Source organism: Nannospalax galili, unplaced genomic scaffold (genome assembly GCF_000622305.1).
Source record: "Nannospalax galili isolate Female #2095 unplaced genomic scaffold, S.galili_v1.0 scaffold938, whole genome shotgun sequence".
Classification (NCBI taxonomy): domain Eukaryota; kingdom Metazoa; phylum Chordata; class Mammalia; order Rodentia; family Spalacidae; genus Nannospalax; species Nannospalax galili.
Window position 1 is genome coordinate 168,177 of NW_008340652.1, and position 24,555 is coordinate 192,731.

At 50.0% G+C, this 24,555-nt stretch overlaps 1 protein-coding gene across 1 annotated transcript in view; it reads left to right on the forward strand.

Moving 5' to 3' along the window:
• Hs1bp3 (HCLS1 binding protein 3) overlaps positions 1-22,522 on the forward strand; it is a 32,771-nt gene extending 10,249 nt beyond the window's left edge. Inside the window, exons 4-7 of the mRNA XM_008835747.3 lie at positions 1,115-1,340; positions 14,310-14,467; positions 15,653-15,788; positions 20,342-22,522. Of these exons, the coding sequence (XP_008833969.1) occupies positions 1,115-1,340; positions 14,310-14,467; positions 15,653-15,788; positions 20,342-20,597 (776 nt within the window). The 3' untranslated portion in view covers positions 20,598-22,522. The remainder of the gene's footprint in view (positions 1-1,114; positions 1,341-14,309; positions 14,468-15,652; positions 15,789-20,341) is intronic.
• Positions 22,523-24,555: the final 2,033 nt, after the last annotated feature.

A 24,555-nucleotide genomic window follows, 5' to 3' on the forward strand; every position in this document is an offset into this window, starting at 1 on the left:
CTTTTGCAAATACTGCACACTGGAATGTTGCGATAGTGCCAAGCTCTACAGACGTTTCTAGAGAACATCTGAAGAGGTTCTTGATCCCCCCTTTATAAACTTACCTCGTAATGGACCACTGTCTGTGAACCACTCTTTGAGAAACACTGATCTAAACAAGATTGTCATGGGGAGATCCCAGTTCTGGAATATTTCACTTGCTCACTGCATCCAGGTGGTGGTCTACTAGCTCGGCTTCTGGGAGTTGTCCATCCATGGTTGCATCAGCAGAGCTCCTTGCTGGGTCTTACTATTGGAAAACATTCTAAAAGGGATGGTCTTGTTCAAACTGCATTGTACACTGATCAGCAGAGCTCCTTGCTGGGTCTTACTGTTGGAAAACATTCTAAAAGGGATGGTCTTGTTCAAACTGCATTGTACACTGGCTGGTGCATTTCACCACTAGATTATTGGGCATGGCCTTGGCCATTCCTGTGGTGCACACACCTCTGCGTGTTGTGGAACACTGTCCTCGGGACATGACATGGCCATTGCCCTCTTGGACTCTCTGCAGCTGTGATTACCTGCACCAGAATCACATAAGATTAGGCCCATTAACCTTTGCTCATGGAGGTCAATAGATGGTTGGATGGGTGATGAGCAGGAAGATGAACAGACAGACAGACAGACAGATAAGCAGTTAACAGTTGCTGGGAGAGAGAATTTTCTTAGGTGGTATAGATGCCTATAGTTGCCTATGCTCTTGTTGGCAACCTGAGCTAAACTCACCAGCTCATCAAGCTAAACTTGAGTAGAATCTTTTCTTAGGACTTCTAAGTAGACATTTGTTCATGTCTCCCCAGGAAAAGTTCACACAACACCGAGCTGCAGAGATTCAGGAACCACTGCCTTGGGCTTACTCTGACATACCCTGGTACCAGACCACACCAGGCTTCTCTCATGCCATTACTCTTTAGGAGGTGACCAAAGTACTTTGTATTCCCACAAACTCATCGTCCTGACTGAGTTTGGTTCCAGGAGGGCATAGGAAACCCTTAGCCTCAAACCTGGCACAGGAGGGTGTGGTTGATATCTCCTCAAAAGTGGACATCAGGCTTCTTATTTTCTTCCATAGGCACCAGATCCCCAGGGGCTGCAGGCCTTGCTAGCAGTGAGTCCTCTGTCCTGAAAGACACAGCCAGCCAGGCAGGGGACAGTGAAGAGGCTTTTGACTTCTTTGAGCAGCAAGGCCAAGTGGTGGATGAGCAGCCACCTATCCTGGGCCCAAACACCAAGGATGCTGAGAACTCCATAGAGGAGGAGGAGGAAGAAGAGGCATTGGATCCCCTGGGCATCATGCGGTAGGTCTACATTGTCCAAAATGCCCCCTCTGGCATTTTCTAGGCTTTCTGTAGAACACTCCTCCCTGCTAGGAGTCTGAGAAGACCCTGTGCTTCCCTAGCCACTTGTCTGAAGGTGCAGGGCCTTGATCTGGTGTACTCAAGGGATCTAGCTCTGCTCATCCTCAGCATCACCTATCTTTGTGGCTGAGCTCAGAATCATTTGCCCCTTCCTGGTCACATGGTCTTCCTCATTCTTGGCCCTGTGCAGTTACCCCCGTGATAGCTCCGTAGCCCAGATGCCAGACCCAGCCTACTCAGTCTATCCTGAGAAGTGGGTCCTTCTTCTTGCCTAGTGAGAAGGGATGTGACCTGCTTAATCCTGAGCCTGCCTCACCATCTGTAAAGTAAGATTTCCTTCAGTTCTGCTGTTCCAGGTCTGTTCCAGACCTCCATGATCATATGGCTGGAGGTCACCTGTGACCCACAGATGCTGCAATGAATGGACAGAGTCCCCTTCACATGCACACATGCTCACACACACCTCAACAGGAGAGAAAGAAACAAACTAGCCAGGTACCCTTTCCTTTCCTCCTTTCTGACTGCCTTTATCCAAAACATGAGCTGCTCCTAAGCCCCTACTGCATAGGCCACCCTGTGCTTAGTGTGGGGACAAGGCACAGCTGGATGAAGGGATGCAGAACCAGATACCTGCTTCCACAGCTCCTCCCGTGGTCATGAGCTGGGATCACAATATCTTCCCTAATGGAAACCAGGCCACTTAGCTATCCCAGAACACTTTTCTTCTTGGCCCAAGCAAAGAGAAAGGAATATTTCCTAAGTGCTGGATGTAATACTTTGTACTTCACGTACTGTCTCATCTGTTCCTTGCCTTGCCAGTAACTGATATCCCATTTTATAGAGTAAGGAAGCTGAAGGTGGAATGGTGCTGGGTTAGTGCTGAGTTTGAGGTCCTCTGGAGCCTTGCTGCTGGGGTCCAGATCCTAGCTCCCCCATTTAGCAGCCATGTGTCCTTAGCTTTCTGCCTTTTGCTTCAGTTTTCCTCAGTGAAATGGGCTATTGACAGTACCTACCACATACGGCTCTGAGGAAGATTATCCAAGATGCAGAAATGTGAACATTAACTATCATCACAGACCCCACTTTCTATTAGAGCCTGACCACAAGCCAGGGCACCTTCTTCCTTCTGTGAAGAATGGATGTTTGGATTTACAGCCAATGTCAGTGTGCAAACAAGGGATACCTGCTCTAGAAAGAAACTAGAGCCACCAAGAAATTGGGCAGAGGCGAGTTCTGTGCAATGACATGCAAAATGAGTCCCCCAAATGCTGCCCTCTCTGCACAGGCCCTCTTCCCCAGGTGGGATATGTGAATAGTGGGCCTCATGGCTGTGAAATCACCACAGAAGAGATGAGGCCTCACAGACACTTAGGGGGCTACAGCAGACCCAGGGTAATCAGCGTCCTCCTAGTGGCCTCTAGCCACTGAGGGTCAGGTCCCCAAGGGACGGGCAGAGAAGATGCTGGGGTGATACAGGGAAAAACCTATTATAGCCACTCCTTATCAGCCTTGTCCCGCCCTGGGGCCCTGCCTGGGCTTTATTTTGGTAAGGATAAGGCATTGTTTGAACTCACATTCTCTGTAGTTCTAAGTAACCACAAGTACCAAGCTGAATTGAACTTCTGAGGCTGCACCAGCCTTTGGCTGAACAACCCACTTAGCAAAGTGGCTCCTTTTTTGGGTAGGAAAATGCTATTTGGGTTGGCAAGTGCTGCTTTGAATTTCTTGCTCTAGTAGCAGAGTCTGGGGAAAGGGGTGTCAGTGGCCTGGGTCACTTGCCTTTGGAGCTCTTGCTCTGGGGAACTGGCCCCTGGATTCTGGGAAAACAGCACCAAAGGGACCCCCCCCCCATTTCCTGCCAGTTTTTCTTTGAAGGACCCATGTGATACTAGTTGGTATTATCAGCTCTATCAGGAATAATAATGTTTTTCAAGAGCTTTTTTAATGCCAGGAACTGAGCTAATTGGCATTTGCTAACAGGAGCTCATGTTACCTCTGAGACAACACTTCCAAAACTGTTTGGCTGTGACCCATAGTAAACATATTGTATGTCAGGACACACATGTATAGACTTCATATAAAATATAAAACCAAACCAGGATCAAGAATGCATAAAACCTCAGTGTACTGTGTGCTGATGTTTTCTGTCCCACTTCATTTTGTGAAAAGGTTATAGCATGCCAAACTGCTTTTGGGGCCCATTGTGGGCACGGGGTGGAAAATAGAGTGCTGGGAGGCTGATGCTGGCATTGCTTTTGTTTTCTGTATCAGGAAACTAGAGTCCAGGGTCAGGTGACTCCTCATTCCTTCAGCCACATATAGCAGAGCCAGGAGCTGAGGCCACTTACAGTCAATCTTTTGGCAATGTGGGAAGGAGGTAGGGAGGGCTTTTACACATGGGGAAGTCAAAGCTACATCTGAGCAGGGACTTTGCCAAAACATGGTACGTGACAACAGAGCCTTGAAGTCAGGTTTCTCTCTTGGCCTCTCATGGACACAAGGGCTGCCCACCTCATCCTTTGGTTAGAGAGTTGCTTATCCTCAGGAGGTTTCTGCATGCTTCGGTTCCTCTGCACACCAGCGGCCCTGGCTCCCCAACTTCTATCCAGGCCTGACTGGCCCTTCCTGGATGCCTTGCCTCAGGCCTTCCCTGCATGGCCACAGGGGGGTGTGCTGGCTCCACTGCAGGACTGCCTGCAATGTTGGGAACAATTTGGCACAAAGCTGGAGCCAGACTGGCCTGACTTTTCTTTGTCTTTTCAGCCTGTCTGACTAGGGAAAAGTCAGCCTCATTATACCATTAGGGAGCACAGAAAAGCCCTCACCCCACCCAGCCCAACACCGCCACTCTTCTTATTTTCTCTGACCCTGTCCCAGCACCATCCACGTAACTGCAGACATAGTGCACATGCCATTTCACACACTGCTTTTTCGTTTACTGTCTTTCTCAAGCCACTCTGTCACAGTTTCCATATTTAACACTCTATTTTAGTGTCTTCATAGCTCTGAGAAAATTGAGGTTCTGCCACTCTAGTTCTGCCTTCTGCTGGAAACATTTTTCACTGTGACTCAAAAAATACAATAATTGAATAGTTGAAACACAGGCCAAAGTCCTTTCCCTAGAAATGCAGACACTCTGTAAGAGTCACACCTTATCCCCAACAGGATTATATCAGCCACTCTATGATTTGCTTCTTCCCACTTGTGTGCTAAGTCTTTCCAGATCAATGATGCAGCTCCCCAGCTCTGACCCGGCCCCTCTGGTCCCAGTACTGTAGGTGACACTGCTAGGCCCCTGCTTGTGAACATTGTTGTGTCTTCCATCGGCTTCCATAGGCTTCCACAGGCCGCAACTTAAGAATTCATGAGTATGAGATTTCATCCCGTTACATTTTTCCTCTAGAATCAAGCCCCACAGCCAGGTCCCTTAATGTTCTGCACAGGGCTTTGATTGGACTGGTAAAGGCTCCTTAAGGGCTAGGCAACCACCCTGTTGGAGGCCCCCCTGCTTTTCTACCCTGCCCATTACACAGCTCCTGCCTGCACCTCTCCTCCAGCCTGCTAGTCACAGAAAGCCCCGTCTAGGCCCCAGGTCTCAAGGACTCATCTGGCTCCTATACCTGCCTGTCTTTGAACCTGGCCTCTCCGGCTCTGGAAGGGGAGTCCTATGCCCTGGCCTCAAGTGGAGAAGAGGGACCTTTCCTTGCATACTGTTTCATCATAACTTTTCTATAGATTTTGCTTCATTTTCCATGAAATAACTACAGTACGTAATATAAAAATAATACTTCCTATATTTGGATGAAATTTATGCTCTAGGATGGCCCTCCTTTTCTTTTAAATTATTTTTGAATGTCCCTAGCATGCTGCACGTGTCCCCAGATTTGTTAACCCAACACTTAAAATCCACAGTAGGAGCTCTGGGGATAGGGTGGCCTCAGCTGTGCCCCCCGAGCAACCCTGGAATGCCCTCTTTTAAAAATATAGCATTATCATTACTTCTGTCTTAGGGACTTTGAGCCCAGACACCCAGGCTTTCATTGAGGCTGTGTATCGGTGTGGAACCAGGTGGGGATGCAGATTCTCAGGCCCCAGACTCTGAGTTAACAAAATCATGTTCACACTCACACTGCAGCAGCCCAGGCACAGCAGTTCACAGGCAGATGAGAGATGCCCTTGTCACTACACTGGGTACAGAGAAGAGGGATGAACAGAGCAGGCCCTCCTTAACTCTAACCCACATCCTACTGCTCTTCTTCACTCTCTGCTGCCCAACTCCCACTGGAGGAGCTCTCTGAGTACCTGTCAAGGCAGTGGCAACCTCCAGTGGTACTTCTGTGGTCCCTGGCCAGCCCTAAAGTAGTGGTGAGGGAGGCAGAGATCAAGACATGCAGCTGCCCTCACCCTGGAGTATAGTATCCCCAGATAGTATGTTTCCAGGCACTTGCAGCTCCTAGTCCAGTCTCAGTGAAGGGACTCCAGGGACCATGCCTAACACTGTGGTTTCTGCCATTTTACTTCAATAGCAAAGTCTTCTGCTTAAGAGAAACGTCATACAGACCCCTAATGTAAAAAACAGATCCAAGTAGAATTGCTTTCATTGAGACAGGAGTGGGAACTAAATCTTTGTCCCCTGAAGTGGCGCTACATAGCTTTGGGGAAGATTGGGGCCCCTTATGGCATGGTTTGAAAAACACTGGGAATGCTGGGACCCCAAGATGCATGGCCACCCCAGAGCACAGTTCAAGATTCAAATTCCAGCTTTGAAGGCAGGACACAGGCAGGCTGTTGAACTGTGAGCCAGAGCTTCTTCCATTGTGAAACAGGGCAGGGTTTCCAAAGTAGAGGGGCCTCTAACGGGGGTAGGAGGGTTTTTAGTCTTCAAGGAGCTTTTTACCAGCCTCACCAAAGCTCCCAAGGATCAAGTCTAGGCCTGAATCCAAAAGGAGGAAAGGAAAGTTCCTTGTACAATGTTATAACCAGTTCATATTTCCCCCTAAGAGGCCTTTGTGTGTCTTTCACATCAGATGAAGTATAGAAGGCAGCTTCCCACTTCATATTGTTATGCAAATATCAGCCCCAGGTAATAGCTTATGTGCATGCTGGGCTAGACCTCCTGCCAGGTGCACCTGTATACCTGGAAGTTGGCAGGCTTGCTTCCCACAGCTCCACCCCTGGGAAGAAGGGGCTTGCTAGGCTGAGCTCCTGATGGAACTAATGCTCACCTGACTCCTTAGGGATGGAATCATTGGGGTAAGGAGAAGTTACAGCATGTCTACCATCCCCTTGCTTGAAGCTACCCCCAAGTTCAAACATTCATTGCACGACAATCCCTAAGTAGAAGGTTGAACTCAGTGCTCTGGGTATAGAGTTGAAGAACATTTGCAAGATAGTAGGAGCAGCCAGAGAGCCTGAGCTGGGGTCTGCTGGTAGCTGGCCCAGGACTTTTTTCTTCGTCCTCAGTTGAGACATGTACCTATGCCAGGTTTAGGTTTCTTGGCTTGTATCCATTTGTTCTTTGCTTTCATGATGTGGGTGATAGGCAGCCTCCTCAGCAATGACAGCCAGCTTCCCCAATCCTGCCAGCATCCAGAATACTTCAGGGTGTTCATCAGGATAGAAATGAAGACCACCCAAGTAAGAGTGAGTGAAGGCTGTTCGCTCAGTCTGCAGTAGCCAGGGATGGATTTGCCACCACCACCTGCATTTACCAGGCAAGCGGGGTGAGAAGCCTCAAAGTAAACAAAAGGGAAGGCAAGGCTGTACTGCCATTCGGGGCTGTCAACCCAAGCTGGACATCCTGGGTCTCACGGGATTGATTTAGAAGCGCGTGTTGGCTTACTATCTGGCTGGTCCTACTTAATTGGAAAAGAAGGTGACAATTTGGGAAGTTGCCAGGTTTTGATCATGCTTGGCCATCTGGGGCTGACTGCTGTAGAGGCTGTGGTTTGGCTTCCTGAGCTGGTTTGCTGGCTCTGGTCAGAGTGTCCATATAACCTGGCCCTTGTCCCTTTGCATATATTGTGTCTCTTGGAGTGATTGGGGTATGGGCAGGGCTGGTTGTTCACCTTAGAGCAAGGGATTGCAGAGCCCCTGAAGGTAAGGCCCCCTAGTTTCCTGGTGGTACATAGTGAGTAAAGGCTAAGATGTGGCTGCTATGCAGAGAAAGTGAAATGGTGTCACCCATGACCTGAGAAGGGGAGTCACTGCTGAGGTCCTGGTCCTCAAGGTATGCCTCAGGTTTCGGGAGCCTGGAGAGTTAGGCTGTAGCTATTGTGAGGACGATACTCAGAATCACAGCAGTAATTGGTGTTGGGTGGCTTGACACAGAAGCATAAGCTGGAGATCGTGAAACAGCATCAAGCCCTTGGCCTTGCCGTACATTATCTTCAGAGCATTTTCATGAGTATCATTCTTTATTCCCATTTACCAGAGAAAGAAAACAGGCTCAGGAAAGTAGACAACTAACCTAGGTCTTATATGGAGTCAAGAAACTCCACAATCCTCCCAGGCTTCCCAGGATGTGCCTTAGACCCTCTGCCTTCTCCCCTGTGTGTCTGTTGCCCAGTTATTGGGTGCTTCCACTGTGCCAAGCTGTGTATACTGTTGCATTTCGTTGGGGCCAGCCTCAGCCTGAGCACACATATCACCCTCTGCTCATCTTCCACCCAGTCCTTCCCTGAAGCTCCAGGCCATCCAGTGAGGCTTCTCAGACCCTTGAAGCAGGCGCTTTTCAGTTGCTGCTCTAGGGGAGCCCTCTTTCTGGAGCTGCTGCAGCTAAAGCTATCCAAGGATGAAGTTTGGAAGTTATTTTGGGGATTGGAGAGATGGCTCAAGTGAACCTGAGTTCAGAACCCAAAAGGCAGGAGTGGTGGCACATGCTATAATCCTGGCCTAGGGAAGTGGAGACAGGTGGTCCTAGGGCTCACGAGCCAGCTAGCTTATAGCCCACTCAATGAGTTCCAGGCCAGTGAGAGACCCTGAGTCAAGAAAACAAGGTGGATGGTGCCTGAAAATGACACCTGAGGTTGTCATTCTGGCTCCACACACATGCCCACATATGCACATACGTGTACCTGCACACACAGAAAGGTCATTTATTGGTATCCTAAGAATTTTCTCTAATTGGAAAAGAAACCCAAACACCCCAATTTAAGGTGAAATATGAAAATGTTAAGGAAAGTTAAGTCATTGGAAAGATGGTTAGTGTCCATATTTGGTGAAACATCTCCTTGGCTTTGAAGGTGGTCTGTGTCTTGGCTTGACTCTCCCACCTTCTATTCAGACCCAGGTCAGCTAGCCATGCCTGGAGATCCCCTTCTCTACTCCCCTGCACTCAGGTCCAGGGCAGCTGGTGCCCATCACTGGTTGTCATGGGAGGTGGATGAATCTGGGATGACTCCACAGGGCCCCTGGGTGGCCAGAGGAGAGGCTGCTCTTATGGTGTCAATCACTGTCACAAGAAGTGCCTGAGCCACAGGGAGTGAGACACTTCTTGGCCAGGCAGAGCTTTGGAGCTGTCAGCATCAGCAGCTGCTGCTCTCCCTATGTCTGCTGCACGCCTGCCTCAGAACGTGGCTGGCTGTACATCTGTCTCCTGTCAGGCACACAGCAGGAAAACTGGAGTGTCTGCACCGACATGAACATGCATATGCCTGCAGCCACCCAGGAGTCCCTGCCTACCTCACAGGGTCTGTGCTGGGCAAGATGCCTCTTCTAAGTAACCCTCAGGACCTGCACAGGCTTACCGTGAAGCCTTACCCCATCCCTGGTGATGAAGAGAGTGACCCTCATCACCCTAGTAAGAGGCTTTGTCTCCTGTCAGTGTTGAGGGTAGGCAGTGTGAGGGTAGACAGCTGGATGGATGCTGGCGTCAAAGAGCATAGGAGGAGGAACGGTCAGAGCCTCCCTGACTCACATCCAAAATGAGGTGACTGACCCCATTCATTTGTCCATAAGGTTACAGATCCTGCAATGGTGTCATGCAGTTACCTGAAACACCCATCCTGTCCTCTCCTGCCCCTCATTTTGCTGTGTTCTGCAGGCCAGATCGTGGTCCATGAGCAAAATTCCTTGAGGCACTACAGCCTGGGGGGATCCTCATCAGAAGACATTTGTGTTCCTGGTTCCATCAGAGTCAGGCTCCTGCAGACTATGCAGAGTGATTCATGGTTGCTCTGCCAGTGTGGGGTCTCTCCCTCCCCTCGTGGGTCGTTGGCCACCGATCCATGAGGACAAAGGGAGCAGAAGCGACGAACGGGGTCAGGACGGCCAGTGAGCACTGACGGAAGAAAGCCCTTCCGGGGAGGCAGGTTCAGTGATACAAACAGCTCCAGATTCAGTGAAACAGCTCCATTTATTCAGTGGGGGTCAGGGAAAATATAGTGTGGAGGCAGCAGCCAATGGTTCAGCTGATAGGTGCTCATAGTATGCTTTATTTACACATGGCAATAGGATCCTATCATCCGACTATCAGGCAATGCCTAATTATCATATAGAAAAAACCTGGGGGCAGTTTTATTGCTGGTAACTATGCCAAAGGTCATGTTTCAAATGAGGTCAAGCATCTGTGCTTGGCGGCACTTTCCAGGTAAGTCAGGCAGGAAGCCCCTGCTGAGAAAGGAGCCGACCTTAACAGCAGGGTTCCCCAATATGCCAGAGACACCCTTCTGCAGTCAGCACACTAGATCAGCTGCCCATTTCTATTAGCTCCACCAGGAATTCCCCCCTGAACCCCCAATCTACATTGACTCCTTCCTCTGACTCCAGCTGTGATAGACTGTCTCTTCCTGGGTGGAATAATTGGTATATGTAACTGATTCTACTAGTCCTGAGTTTCTGGGAACAATGGCATGTCTCACTCATGCGTTCCATGTCATCCAGCACAGGCACCTGCATGTGGGAGTCTCTTGGTGAGTGCTAGACATAGGAAGCACTCCAAGGGAATGGATGGGTTGCTTACAGGATGGCTGAGAGGCTGACAGGAAAATATTATTGGAGGAAGAGTGATGGAATGGAGGGCTTAGAGACACAGGCCCTGAGACTGATGCTGGGACCCCTTACTCCCTATGCCCTCCCAGGAAGATAACTAGAAATAGCCTGAATTAGAGCTGTGTCATCACCCTGCCTGTCTGCCTATTCCTCCTATTCTCCTTCCGTCTAGTCAGCTAACATACCCTCCTTCTAATTTTTATTTTATTTATTATTTATGTATTCTGCTATGTATATGAGTATTTTGTGTGCATGTATGTCAATACACCTGTACATGCAATGTCTAACAAGGTCAGAAAAGTATATTGGGTCCCCTGGAACTGGAGTTACCTGATGGTTGTTAGCCATCATGTAGATGCTGGGATCCAAACCCAGGTCCTCTGCAAGAACAGCCAATATTCTTAACTGCTGAGCCATCTCTCCAGCCCCAAAGATTTTTTTTTTTTAAATTTGTGTGTATGTGTGTGTATGAGTATATCCCATATGTATGCAGGTAACTGCAGAGGCTAGAAGAGGGCAGCCAGATCCCTGGAACTGGAGTTATAAGCAGAGTATTGGGAACTGAACTCTAGTCCTCTGTAAGAGCAGCATGTTACTCTTAATCACTGGACCATCTCTCCAGCTCCCAGCCTTCCTTCTGATGACTATCCAGCAACACAGAGAACATACACCTTTCCTTCCTTCCTTCCTTCCTTCCTTCCTTCCTTCCTTCCTTCCTTCCTTCCTTTCTCTCTTTCATTTAGTATTCACTAAACACTTTTCTTCACCAGGCCTACTGCTACAACTCCCAAGACTGAACCTTTAGAGCCAATCAGTCAGAACCCCAGGGCTTTTAGGCAGTAGAGCTCCATATTTTCTAATGTTCTTTGTCTACCCTTGGGATGGGTTTGGAGAGCTGGAAGACAGGATAGTTTGGAGGGGTGGGGTAGAGGGCAGATTGTGCCTGATTGAGCAGCTCTGGGTGCCAAACATTAGCTTTATTTTTTTATTTTTTTTTAGCAAAGATCACAGATGTTGCCAACAAGGAGACAGATATGAGTCTAGTCTGAGAGGGAAGCTCCCCCAGAAGGACAGCCTGGCCTCATTTGTGCTGTCCAGGCCAGAAAGAAGAGGAGAAGGGAGTGACTGAGACCTGCCTGGCCTCCCATTTGTTCTCTGTGCTTCTCTTGTTCAGATATTCCCCACTTTGTGCTTCCTTCTATTCTTGATCCATGGCAGCCTTTGCTCCCCTGCCATGTGGGGCCTGTTGACTGGGTAGGGTGCATGTTGGGTCCCTGATGGTTTCAGAGCAGGAAAGTGCAAGCACAGAGGGCAAAGCCCCCAGCATGGCCATGGAGAGCCTCAAGTCTGCCTTCCTTCACTGCCAGGCTAGGTGCTAGCACAGGCAGAAATGGGGTTCTCTGCACTTCACTACCGCAGCGCGTGCTGGACACAGGGCCAAGGCAAAAGATGCTGTGGTGGGTGACCAAGGGACAGATTGGTGGTGGAGCAGAACCTGCACTCCAACACCCACCCAGGGCTGACCTAGGGGCTCACAAATCCAACTGATCATTGAACTCCACAAGAGATGTGCACATGGTTTCCAGGGCCCTCTAAACACATCTGACCCAGGGGTGTCTAAACTAGAGTATCCCCACTAGGGCCATGGCCTTTGTTGGCAGCCACTTTCTAGGGCTTACTGGGGCGTATTGATTCTGCCTGATGGGTAAGAATAAAGGGGAGCTGTCCCAGAAGGAGCAGCTGAGCCCATGCTGCAGGGTGTGAGAGGAACTGAAGTTGAAGCTTCTGAAGAGTGCTTGCTATTAAGCTAAACATCCCAGTCCCTTCATTCACCCCAGCACCACGGGCAGAGCCTGCAACAGTACAGAGCAGGTATGTGGCCCTCGTGGCTTGTGTCTGATAGAGAAAGCACAGGTACTAGAATAGGGATACATGCCATCACTGCCTTTGATTTATGCTACTTTCTCCCCAGACAGCAAGGTCAAGCCTGTGGTCCCCACTGTGTCCCATATCACCTTCCTGCTCATGGAACATTTAGAGGAGGCAAGAAAGTAGGACCAAGTGACCACCCTCTTCCAGGCCCCTCTGTGCCCAGCCTGCTCTGTGGCCCCTGCCAGACACTCAGCTCCCCTGAACCACTGCTTCCTCAACTAGCAGATGATCCTGGCCTGACTTATATGTCCCACCAGGAATCTGGCCCTTAGCACCAGGAGCTGCCTAACCTATGACTTCTCCAGTGGGCACCTTGCTGACTTCCTTGGTTTTTCCCCTCTGAGCTGAAGCTGTAGGCTAGGCTAGGTTTTCCTGAGTCTGCCGTCACATGGTGGGCATGGTCACCTCAGAGTTCCTAGCTTTGCAGCACCCAGGAGCCTACTGTTTGTATCTGCCCCTGGCTAGTCTCTGTCACTGTTTTGAGGTAGTACTGGTCTCTGTGCAGTTTGCCACCATGTTGGCAGCATGAGCTCAGAGGTGATCTCAGTCCAATGGAACTGCCTGCCAGGCATACAGGTGCATGCAGTCCCAGTTTCCAGTTTAAAGAAGCCTATTCTTGCTGTTTACAGGAACTTCAAAATGTCTACTGTGGGCAGCAGCCCCCAGGTATGAGATCAACTTGTCAAACTGAAACCAAGTTTCTTATCTAGAAACAGTGTCACAATGACCAGCACAGATGGTGTGCCTTTTGCAACATAACATGTCCACCTCAATCAAGAGATAAAGCCTTGGAATACCCCAGAAGCCTTCCTTGTGACCCTTCAGTTTCCTGCTGTAAGCATTCCAGATGCTTGACCTCAGTCCATCAGGGAGGCAGGTGGAACAGAGCCTAATGGTGGTAGAGCCAATCAGGCTGATTCCAAAAGGGCTTCCTGAAGGAGTAGGCCTCTGGGGGACCCACAGTGTTCGATAGAAAGGCAGCAGGTACACCATCAAGAGAAAGATGCCAAAGGGCTTGGGCTGTGTGACAGCTATTGTGAACTTGACAGGATCTAGAAAGACAAGCCTCCTGTGAGGGACTCTCTGAGTTGGATTAATTAAGGTGGGAAAACCCACCCTACATGTGGGCAGCACTATTCCATGAGCTGGCGTCCTGGACTTCATAAAGGAGAAAGCACCAGCATTTATCTCCCTCACCTTCCTGGCTGTGGATGCAAAGCGACCAGCTGCCGCACACTCCTGTCGCTATGATTTCCCCAGCATGATGGACTATATCAGCCAACTCTGAGCCCCAATAAGCCCTTCCTTCCTTTCGCTTCTGTCAGGTATTTTGTCACAGCAAGAAAAGTAACTAATGTAAGCTGCTTCCTGCTCTTCTAGGACCCCACCTTGAAATTTGGGCCCCAGACTACATCCACCAAGTGACTGTGGAATGTGGCTGACTGAGCCTGGTCCTCAGGAGCTAAGATCTGGCAGACTTCCACCTTCAGAAGGAAAGCATGTTGCAGACCTGTGAGCATGTGATGGCCGGAAACATGAGCGAGCCTTCTGGGTTAGGAGCTGTCTGATCATCAGTGTTTAGAACAGATAGCCCCCTCCCTGCCCTTCCCCACACCAGTGTGTCTGAGCACAATGAGTGACTACTTCAGCAGCAGGGGCAACCCATTCTAACATCAGGTTATGACAAAGTTCCTTCCTGGCCTGAGCTCCTAACCTGCCTCCTTCTACCTCCCTGCTTGACCCCCTTGGGCCAGGAAGACGTACTTGAAGATTTGAGATTTGAGGACTACTACAGAGGTTTTGCCTACCAGAATTGCTCCATCTGGGCTGTTTCAGGCCTTCCATGGTCCCCTTCTGACTTGCTCTTCTCTGACTCTTGGTGTCCAGCAGAACTCAGCTGAGCCCAGGTACACTGCATACAGCTAGCAGGCCACCTAGGTTCTCATGAGAAGTCCTCATCTTGTGTTTTGTTTGTTGTATCTCCAGCTCCAAGAAACCCAAGAAACGTCCAGAAGTGACTGTGAGGCCCAAGCCCTCACCACGGCGCACTATCTTTGATGAGGAGGTAGACCCTGATGCTGGACTCTTCTCCCCAGGCAGGAAGCTGTCCCCCGAGGGACCATTGGAGAACATGCCTCAGGACAGTAAGTACAGCCCAGGGTGAGTTCCCTTTGTTCAAGTGTTGACTTGGGGTTTAGTGACAGCTGCTATGTTGAGCAGGCCCAGGGCTCATCTTTGTCCTGTTTAGATGGAAAACAGATTTGGTTTGTGGAGATTTGCTAATGGACAAATTGAGCTGTACGCCTGGTGGCCTACAGGCTAGAACATTCTGGATGTCCTATAAGGAAGACAGTTTTCTTTGTTGCTTAGAGGCCCAGTGCCTTGGTTACATCGGTAGTCACTTGGGCACTGAAACCTTTTAGTGGAAGGAGAATGCTGACTCCCCTGGAGCATGCGTGGCACTCTGTGTCATTTTAATTTTAATGAATTCATGCCACACCCACGGACTCTACTTCTGCTGGGTGCAGAGTGCAGAGTTCAGAGGGATAGCTCAGCAGCTCTGGGAGTTCTCCTACTGTCCCCAGTCCATCTTTTCCTATGTCTGACCTGGGTCCTCCTCCCCAGGGAGGAAGTTGATGTCATCCATTGATTCAGCTAGCACTTGGCAAGTACCCACCAAGGGAGGGCCAGGTTCCCATCCTTAGAAGGAGACAGCAGCACCTAAAAATTGTAGTATAGCACAAATCTCTTCAGGTGCTAAGCAGAAACATGAGTTCCCATAGGCTACCTGGGAAGGCATCCTGGATGAATGTGCAGTGGCAGTGTGGAGTTGTGACTAGGCTGGGTCCCAAAAGGTTAGTGGAATTTGCCAGGTGCCCTGCAGAAAGGTAGTTCAGATAGATAGATGCATGATCAATACTCCTAATGGGCAGCTGGAAGCAGCACAGGAAGGAGAGGGTTGGGGAGACCCAGGCCTGCTGAAGGTGGGCACTATAGTCAGGACATGTCTGCTGCCCCTGCTCCTCACCCCAACCTTGGCAGCAAGATCTGTGGCTGGTGAATGACCGTTAATGCTCTTTAGAAGACCATGCCACTGTGAGCAAGGCTTAGGCTAAGATCCAGTCATTGGAGCTGAAGAGCCTGGCCCAGTGCACTGAGAGGCCACTTCCCTTAGCAGTGGGATGCTCTCAAGGACTGGAAAGGAGCCAGGTGAGGGTGGACAGGAGGCCCAGACCTTCAAGGAGCTGCTATGTTCTCACCCTCCCATCTTTGCTCACTCACTTGGGTGCAGACTAGCTCTTCTTTGACCACTCTGCATCTTCCCACAGCCCTGAAGCTGTTTGACGACCCGGACCTTGGTGGCACTGTCTCCCTGGGTGACCCTTTACTGCTGCCAGCTGCCCGTGAGAGTGGAGGACCCACACCCAGCCATGGACACAGGGATGCCTCCAAGGAGTTGTTCAGGTACTACTGTCCCCAGGGGGCCTTCTCCAGCTCTGCACCAGGTGTGGGAGTCTTTCACCAGTCTCAGCCTCCAGGGAGGGATCCAGGCCTGTCCAAGTCCTGCAGCTGTGAGAGACTAAGGGGTTGTGAGAGGATGGGGGCGGGGGAGGTGTCACACTCATGTTTTAATCATTTATATAAAGGAATTGCTAAATTACAAAATTCAAGTATAATTGGCAAAAATGGGCTTGGGAACAAATAAAACACCCTTGATAGGATGTGACTCGTTCACTGGACAATGGCCTGCCCACAAGAAGGTGCCATCAGGGGGAAAAGAAAGACAACTAATTTGTTACATGGAGGTCAATGTGAGGCATTGTGAAGAAACAAGGGCTGCTATTTCCTGAGCATTTGCTGTGTAGAAGACTCTGTTTACCATAGTTAATCTTACTTCTCGCACAGATCTTAAGATGGGTGCTGGTCTCTGCAATTAACGAAAGTAGTATGGGGGAGGTCACTTGGCCATGGCCAGCCTCTGTCCCTGCCTTTCTGCTCTATTGGAAGCTCTGAGCACTTGGAGAAGAGGCTGGGAGCCCGCCTCCTGCCTCAGGCTATGGGTTTTCCCTGACCTCTGCCTGTGCTGACTTGCTTCATGTTGTACATGGCTAACTCCTAAACCATGCCACACACACCACCCCCACTCCCCCACCCCCCATTCAGGTTATGCTTGGCAATTTGCAGGAGGCTGAGCCGCTTCTTTCTAGGAATAGTTTATGTGGCACAGAGGCCTGTGGTCCCTTGAGGCTGTCATCCACACCCCTCGTTAGCAGCCTCGGGCTATTACACAGCCCTCTAAATGCCCTCCAAGCCTGAATCACCTCAGTGGCGTCTTGTATTTACATCTCCCCAAGGCCCCTGGCATCTGCTCACTCTCTCATCATGTATCCTCCATCCTGACATCCTGTTGGCTGGGAGGAACCAGGATTATCGTTATCCCATTAGGGAGGAAACTGAGGCACAGGGAAGCTGACACTAGTCAGCCAGCAGGGCACATCCCAGTGGGATGGCTCTGATGGGACCTGTCCAGCATAGCATATTCTAAATCTTTGCTTTCCACCCCACATTCTACAGTGCACTGTGCTGTGAGTGTGACAAGGAGATTCTCACAGGACTTCTGCAGGCCTGTGATGTATAAGCAGACACCACCATGCAGCATTTAATGGCCTTATTGGTCCCTGGATCCCTTCCTTTATAGTGCCTAAGGATCCTGCACAGCCCCTGGGAATCACAACTTAGAGAATGAGAGCCCTGCATCCCTGCCTCACTTAACAGACATCTGGTTGTGAAGCATTAGCCTTTTGAGAACAGGAGCCAGAATTTATTGTTCTTTATGCCTGCCCTTTCTCTGTTCATACAGTGATTAGACTTCCTTTTGGTGACAGGCATCCACCCCTACATCAGTCTATTAACCACTTGCCTCTGCGTCAACCCTCCTGAAGCAACAGTTTCAGGTGGTACCCCAAGCAGAATTGGGCATGCAAGAAGGCTCCTTCCTGAGCCTTCAAGTTAAACTGTAGCTGAGTTCTGTCCTCCCTGGGGGCTCAGAAAGGAAGAGAGAGATAGAGCTTCAGGATTCTTTCACCCCCTCACTGGTTGACCTCACACCAGCTATGTCTGAGAGAGAGAGGCACTAGACCTCATGTTAATGAGACCTGTTCTGAGGAGCCCATATACTATCTGTATCTCAAGAGTGGTTACACTACCATGCTGTGGCTGGTCAGCAGTATGTGTACACATGTACACACCAATTTCAGCAAATCCAGCTACAACTAATACAAGGAGTCAAAGCTTTGCTTGAAATTGGTCTCTGTCCTTTAGCTGCTGTTTTATTTTGCTAAGGAACTCTGTTTGAAGATAATTCAGTCCTTCTGAGCTTTTCTTAGGCATCCTTGGCCTCCTCTAGAGAATGCACAGGAAGCCATCTCTTGAACCAGTGAGTCAAGAAGCAGCTGCTGCTTGGAGAGAGCTGAGCTGGCAGCAGCAGCCTTTCCATGAGTGTTACCTCCCAACCTCTCCCTGGCCTGTGTCTAGAGACTGACTGGGCCATTCCCTCTGGGTCTAGACCAAAAAGACATCTTTTGTTCACTTCTCTGCCACCCAACAGGCTCTGAAAACTTTCTCGAGAGTCACCCAAGAAGGGAGACAGGCAATGCAGAGCGCCCAGCAGCTGTTTCCTCCCAGGAAGCCCTCTGAGCTGCTGTACTGGGAAACTGTGCTCAGCCAAGGCCTCCTTCAGGCCTTGTCCAAACAAAATGATCCTCCGCTCTACCCTTGCCCTCCCCAGCTGGTCTGTTCTTGACACATGCTACCCAGGGCAGAGAGCCTCTGACCTGCCTACTTGAACCCTGTTCTCATTCCCAACCCCAACCTTTGATCTCTGCCATTCCCACCAGGATCCTGCCGCTTCATGCAAGGGCCATCTTTCTTCTCCCTATTTTTTTTTTTTTTTTTTTTTTTTTTTTTTTTAGGGTTTCCCTGTAGCCCCAGCTGGCCTGGAATTCCCTGTGTAGACCAGGCTGGCCTTAAACTCCTAGAGATCTACCTGTCTCTGCCTCCTTAGTGCTGAGATTAAAGGCGTGTGCCACAAAAAAATCTGCATAACATATTTTTGGTGTACATTTATTTGTCTCTTTATTTTAATTTTTGTTGTTCGACAGTTTGACATTTATGCAGTGAATTTTAGTCATTTTCACTCTCCTCAACCTTCCCATTCACTGTGTAGACCAGGCTGGCCTGAAACTCACAAAGATTTGCCTGCCTCTGCCTCCCAAGTACTGGGATTAAAGGCGTGCGCTACCACACCTGGCCTTCTCCCTCTTCTTAGAAAGTCTTCCCAGCCTGCTCTGGCCACAGCTTTCTCCAGCCCTCAGTGACTACTTCTCAGATTTGGTCATTACCAGATTTTCTCTGGCCAACTGGACTGTGGTGCCTGTGGAGATCTGAGGCAGTGGCTCCCTTATCTCTAATGCTTTCTCTGTTTAGCATCCCATGACTGTCAGTGGAAGTCAGTACATGCAGTATCCCCTTCTGTTTGTGAAGTACTTCCCATGTATTGTTTTATTTGGTCCTTAAAATGATCCCTGTGAGGTTGGGGGTGTTGAGGGGAGTAAGATTGATCCCTGCTTTACAAACGGGGAGACTAAGAGGTAGAGGGGTAGAGTGGCCTGAGGCTAACGGCTGAGGAACTGCAGTACAAGGAGTAGGAGCCAGCCCTGTTCACAGCCTCTTCAAATCCTGGAGGTAAGGATCTAGTATGAAGAGGCTAGGGGGCCTCTAGGTCCTCTGCTTTCCATGGCTGGCCTATCTCTCACCTGACCCGGCATGCCTGAAGGATGAATGTGTAGATAACCATTAGCACAAGGGCTAGCTCCTACCCGAAGCTAGAGAAGGAACCTCCATGCATGGGAAGGTGAACACCCCCTACAGAGCCAGCCACACCTGGGCTAAGTACTGTGTATCCTCATACTAGCTATGGAGCTCAAGGCAGGGACCTTTACCTCTCTTTAGCATGATTTTCACCTCTGTAAAACAGGGTTCCTATCTGCTCAGACAGTGTCTTGAGAGCATCAAACAAGCAAAGAAACACAAAAGTGCCTGATCTAATTACTATTTGTCACAGCACTGAGTGGGCTGATGAGTAGAGTGGGTTGATTGAGGCTTGTGCTATCCAACTGGTCTCTGAGATCTCATTTTTCTACTGGGAACTCACAACACAAGCTCCCCCAGGCCAAGAACAGAGGTGGGCAATGACCTCTCTGTTCTGCCGTTCCATGCCTGAGCATGCTTCTCTGTGCCCTACACTACTGCAGCCTTCAGTCCCACCAGCCAGTGAACAATCAGGGGTCTAAGTCTTGGCCCAGACTTGGTGATCCTTGGCTGAGTCCATAGCAGTTCTTGCTGAGCTCTGTCTATAACCCAGGTAACTGACAGAGAGACACCAAGGCAGGCCAACAACATAACACACAACTCAGAATCCCATGTTTCCTCTTTCCCTGTGTGAAGTGGGTTTATCTTGGTGCTAGGTCTCCTAGCTCAGACATCCTAGTTGTGACTCGGACACTGATCCAGTCAGTGGGCCACCCAGCCTCCTGGGCTGCAGCTTCTTGTCTGCAAAGTGGACACACATACATCCCTCCCTGGAGAGGTGATTTAAGAGAGATAAGATAATTATTCTAAGATGCTCCGTGAAGATCAGGAGTCTATACAAGACAGCAGTAGGCAGTTACTTCTAAAGGGGTGGGAAGGAAAGTCCCCTGAAGACAACAGCAGATTTGAAATGGAGTCATCACCAAGGGACTGGCTCTACCTTGGCTATTTGGAGATGGATGGCAAGAACACCCTGTCCTTGGGCTTCTCCTCAGTGCTGGTTGGATGGTACAGTGAGTAAGGTCTTGGCTTAAGGAAAACAGGCTCTTGTAGCTGTTTAGCACCCATGTAGGGAATGGAATTGCTTTGGGTTCTTGCTCCTTTTGCAGTAATAGTTATGCTCGGGATTGTACCCTTTGGTTCTCTAGAGTTGAAGAGGACCTGGACCAGATTCTGAACCTGGGGGTTGAGCCCAAACCCAAGCCTCAGCCTAAGCCCAAGCCCCCACTAGCAGCTAAACCAGCATTGCCCAAGAAACCAGCTATGCCTACCTCCATGGACCCATCAGAAACCAGGGATGGACTACAGAAGCAGCAACAGATCCAAGCCATGGACGAGATGGATATCTTACAGTACATACGGGACCATGACACACCTGCCCAGGCCTTCCCCAGCCTCTTCTGATCCCCACTCCTACCCCATGCAGGGCCTGGGGCTGCACACCCTCCTTTTATGAGGACTGTATGTGAGTGAGCGAGTGGGCTCTGCCTTTAGGTCCAAGAGCTCCAGTGGAGGTGGAAGCCTGGACCCCAGCATCATTTCCTTTTCTCTTGGGCTATGGGATTGATATAGAATCCCTGTTGAATAGAGTGGAAGGTACCATAGGAATCGAAGCCCACATTGTCCCAACCCAGCTGGCTATGGAGAGGAAAGTAAGTGTGGGTATGCCTTGCTCAGCAGGAATCCAGCTTCAAGGATAGAATGAGATTTGAAGGGACCCAGGACAATATCCAATGGGAGAGGGACACCTCCTGCCTACTTGTGCCACTGACTCTGCCAGCTCAACACAGGAAAGAAGACCTAACTCACCTGAGCCTAGGCTGGGCTGAAGGGTGCCTATGCCAGGCCACTCTGGAGTCTGCTTGACATGGCTGCTGAGGCCCCAGGGGAGCTCTCAGCAGAAGAGCCCCTGTCCAGACTGCCCTAACACAAACCCCTTCTGAGCCTCCTCTGCTTTCCAGTGCTAAATAGAAAAGTCAGGCCCAATCTTGCCCATCTAGGGCACAGAGGTCTGCCTGGCCCTGAGTCCTTCTATTTCTTTTCCAGGAAGGGCCTGGCCAGCACGTGGCCCTCTTCTGCAGCCCTCCACAAAGTGGGTCATAGCATCTCCCAGAGCTTGGCTGATGGGGTTTGAGGCGCTGAGCCTTCTGCTCCAAGCCTTGCTTGTCCTCAGGGTCTGAACTTGCTCATTAGCCTCTCTTCAGTGGAACAACCAGCCCAGGGAGAAGGAATCATGTACCAGTGCTGTGTGTGACTCAGTCAGCAGGTCCATGCCTCGAACTTCTCCCAGAGTGGATGCTGTTTAATGGAGCAAAGAATATTCAGTGGTCCTTCTTAAACATATTCTTCATGTTCATAGCTAATTTTTTTTATGAAACACAATAGTTTTTAACAAAATGTAACCGCTTTGTTCCTTAACTCGGTTCTGCATGACAGAGGCATGGGAAGGGTCCAGGCAAGTCCAAGAGCCACTGTCAGGAGACCCAAGTGGCACAGTCCAGTCTATTGCTCTTGGTGTCTGAGGTCCCCAGCTCCTACCTTGCATATGATCTCTAGGACTAGGCTAGGAACACCAGGTCTGACCTGGCATCTTACTACATCCCTTGTCAACTGTCTAGTCCTGTGCTTTCCTCCTGTCCAGACTGAATGAATGGACATAGATGGTGCTGGGCAGAGGCCCAAAGTCCTGTGCCTTGCCAGGTTGGAGAGTCTCCTCCTCAGACCCTAAAACTGGCTTTAGATAGTTTCTGCCCAGGCTCTACTTCCCTTCACCAACAGGCCTTCACACCCTCCACCCTTTGGTGTCCAGTACCTACCCCAGTGCTATGTCCTCCCCACTCACCCTCCCTCACTGACTGCAAAATGTATAAGTAGGCGGAGAGAGGCAACATGGCCTAGTCTTCCTCTGCAGAGCCACCCAGCTCTGTCCCCAGGCTTTTGTGGACCCTTCCTATTCCCTATCCATTCCTCTGTGCCTTGGCTACCAGCTCTCTACCTCTCCTCCACACACCCCACACACACCCTGCACCTGCTTTGGGTCATAGTTGACATAGGAACAGAGAGTATGGCAGGCAGGATGACCATGGACCAGTTCCCTGTCTGGGGTCCCTAACAGAAGCTGGCCTGCCACTCTCTAGTGTAGGTTTGTCCACTGGTGGAGGTTTGTCTGCTGTGGGACTAGCCTCCTCCATAGCAGGGAGATAGCGGGACATCCTGGCACAGGTTTTTGCTCCTCAGATACCAGGTTCCAATTGTGACTTGTTTTCACTACAGGTCTGTGACCTACTGTCCCTCAGTTATGCAGTAAAGTCTGTGTGATTCTGTCAGCATTTTAGTGTTGTTCTTTTCCATGCCTGGGCTGGGGGTGGGGGGGTATTGGTGCATGTTTGTGTATGTTTGTATGTGTATGTGTGGCGGGGCGGGGGGAGTATCCTTTGTAACCAGGAAAGATATACCAGGTCCACTGCAACTCTGCCATAGCCTTCTTAGCTGGGGTCAGGAGAAGGAAAGGATTCTAGTCTTCCATTGTGAAAATACTGAGACAGGGGTCCCAGAGGTCCACACCCAATGGGACTGTCAGGCCATTAACCATTCAGCCAAGCCCTGTGTGGAAGGGGGACCCCTTCTTCCAGAAACCCACTTTGGGGACCACTGGGCTGGGATTGTTGTGATCTTGGCAGCCCTGCCTGGTGTCAGTACACAGGCCTGGCCTTGCACTCCAGCTAGAATTCAGACCCTGAGGTGCTGCTATTGCAGGTTCTGCAGCTCTACAGACTGTTGTTCTCTACAGACAGGTTCTCAGGGAGTCTCAGAGGCTTGTGCAGGAAGTTTGAACCACAACATCACAACATACTCTCTTCCACCACTGGGGTTTGGATCCTTAGCCAGGATTGAATTATAGTCTTGGTTCCTAAGGATGAACCATTGGACTGTTCTGGGAACTGCTCAAGAACCTGCATCTGAGCTTGCTCAATAGAAGAGAAGTTGAAGGTTGGACTTGGACGGCAGTGTGTTTGTTTTGAAAGCTGCTGCAAGCCCGTTGAACAGGATGTGCTATGTCGGTTGCTCCCTTCCTCCCAGCATTGTTCCACTTAGGACATCGTGTACTTGGAACAGTTCTTTAAAGTCCCAGTTCTAGGCCTAATCCTGGCCAGAGTGGCATCCTGGGCTCTGCTGGAGAGTAGCCCCCTGCCCCCCATGTTGATACAGTGTGCTTCTCCTCATCTCTGTGTGCTCAGAGAACTGCCCTGAGGCTCAAACACTCACACCGAATGCTGACCACAGCAAAGCCTTTGTGCCAGCAGTCACCTGGGCATTATGTCCACAAACAGCCTGGATTTAACTCCCAGTGCTAGGCTGATATGGAAGGTCAACCTCATTTTTCTAGCTCAGTCACTGCCCAGCCAAACACATCTGAGAAAGGGCCACAAAGCTACTAATGTGTCCTCTGACTCAGTAGCAAGCACTTCGAAATGCAGCTGTGTCTCCATGTAGGCTGATGGCTTCCCGCAGCAAGCATAGTACTGAGTGGCCAAGCATTCATCCAGCCTTGCATGGCCCCACTCACTACAGACTGATTGTTCCAGCCTTCCTTCACATCTTATCCTAAGGAGTTTTTGTTGTTGTTTCACAGTTAATGCTATTTATTGTATGGGGTTTTTTTTTTGTTGTTGTTGTTGTTCAAGAATTTCATACATACATATAATGTGTTTTGATCAAATCTATCCTCAATTCACTCCCCTCCAATTTCTTTCCTATCCCCTGCACCACCAATTTCTTTCCTACCCCCTCCACTACTTTTCCCTCCTAAGTTCATGTGCTTTTTCTCACTGAGTCCATTTAGTGGATAGCCTATATGTGCATGAGTGTGGGACCATCTGCTGGAGCATGGGCAGCCTATCAGGACCAACATCCCTGCAGAAAACTGACTCTCCCTCCCCTAGAACCCATCAATAACTAATAGCTCCTCAAGTGGCACTTCTTATACTCCTTCCCCGTCCATACTGAAATTTTGGCTGGTTTGATCCTGTTCATGCAGTCCCAGCCACTGTAAGTTCATGTTGCACTCTAAGGACTTTCAATGGGAGAAAGATGGCCAGGGGCTGCCAAAGGAGCAGCAGTTCTCATGTGGCCCACCATGATGATGCAACAGTCAGGCCGGGGCCAAGGAAGTTTCTGAGTGCCAGTCCACCCAGGCTGTGGAATGCCCCTTACTCCATAGTGCTTGGCTCACGTGACCAAAAGGAGATTCCTGAAGGAGCTTCAGAGGCTGATCATAGCGGAACCCCTGCCCAGTATTAACCAGAAATGGTGGTGGCCAGGTGGGTGGTCAGATGCCTATGGATTCAGCTCAGTCAAGCCT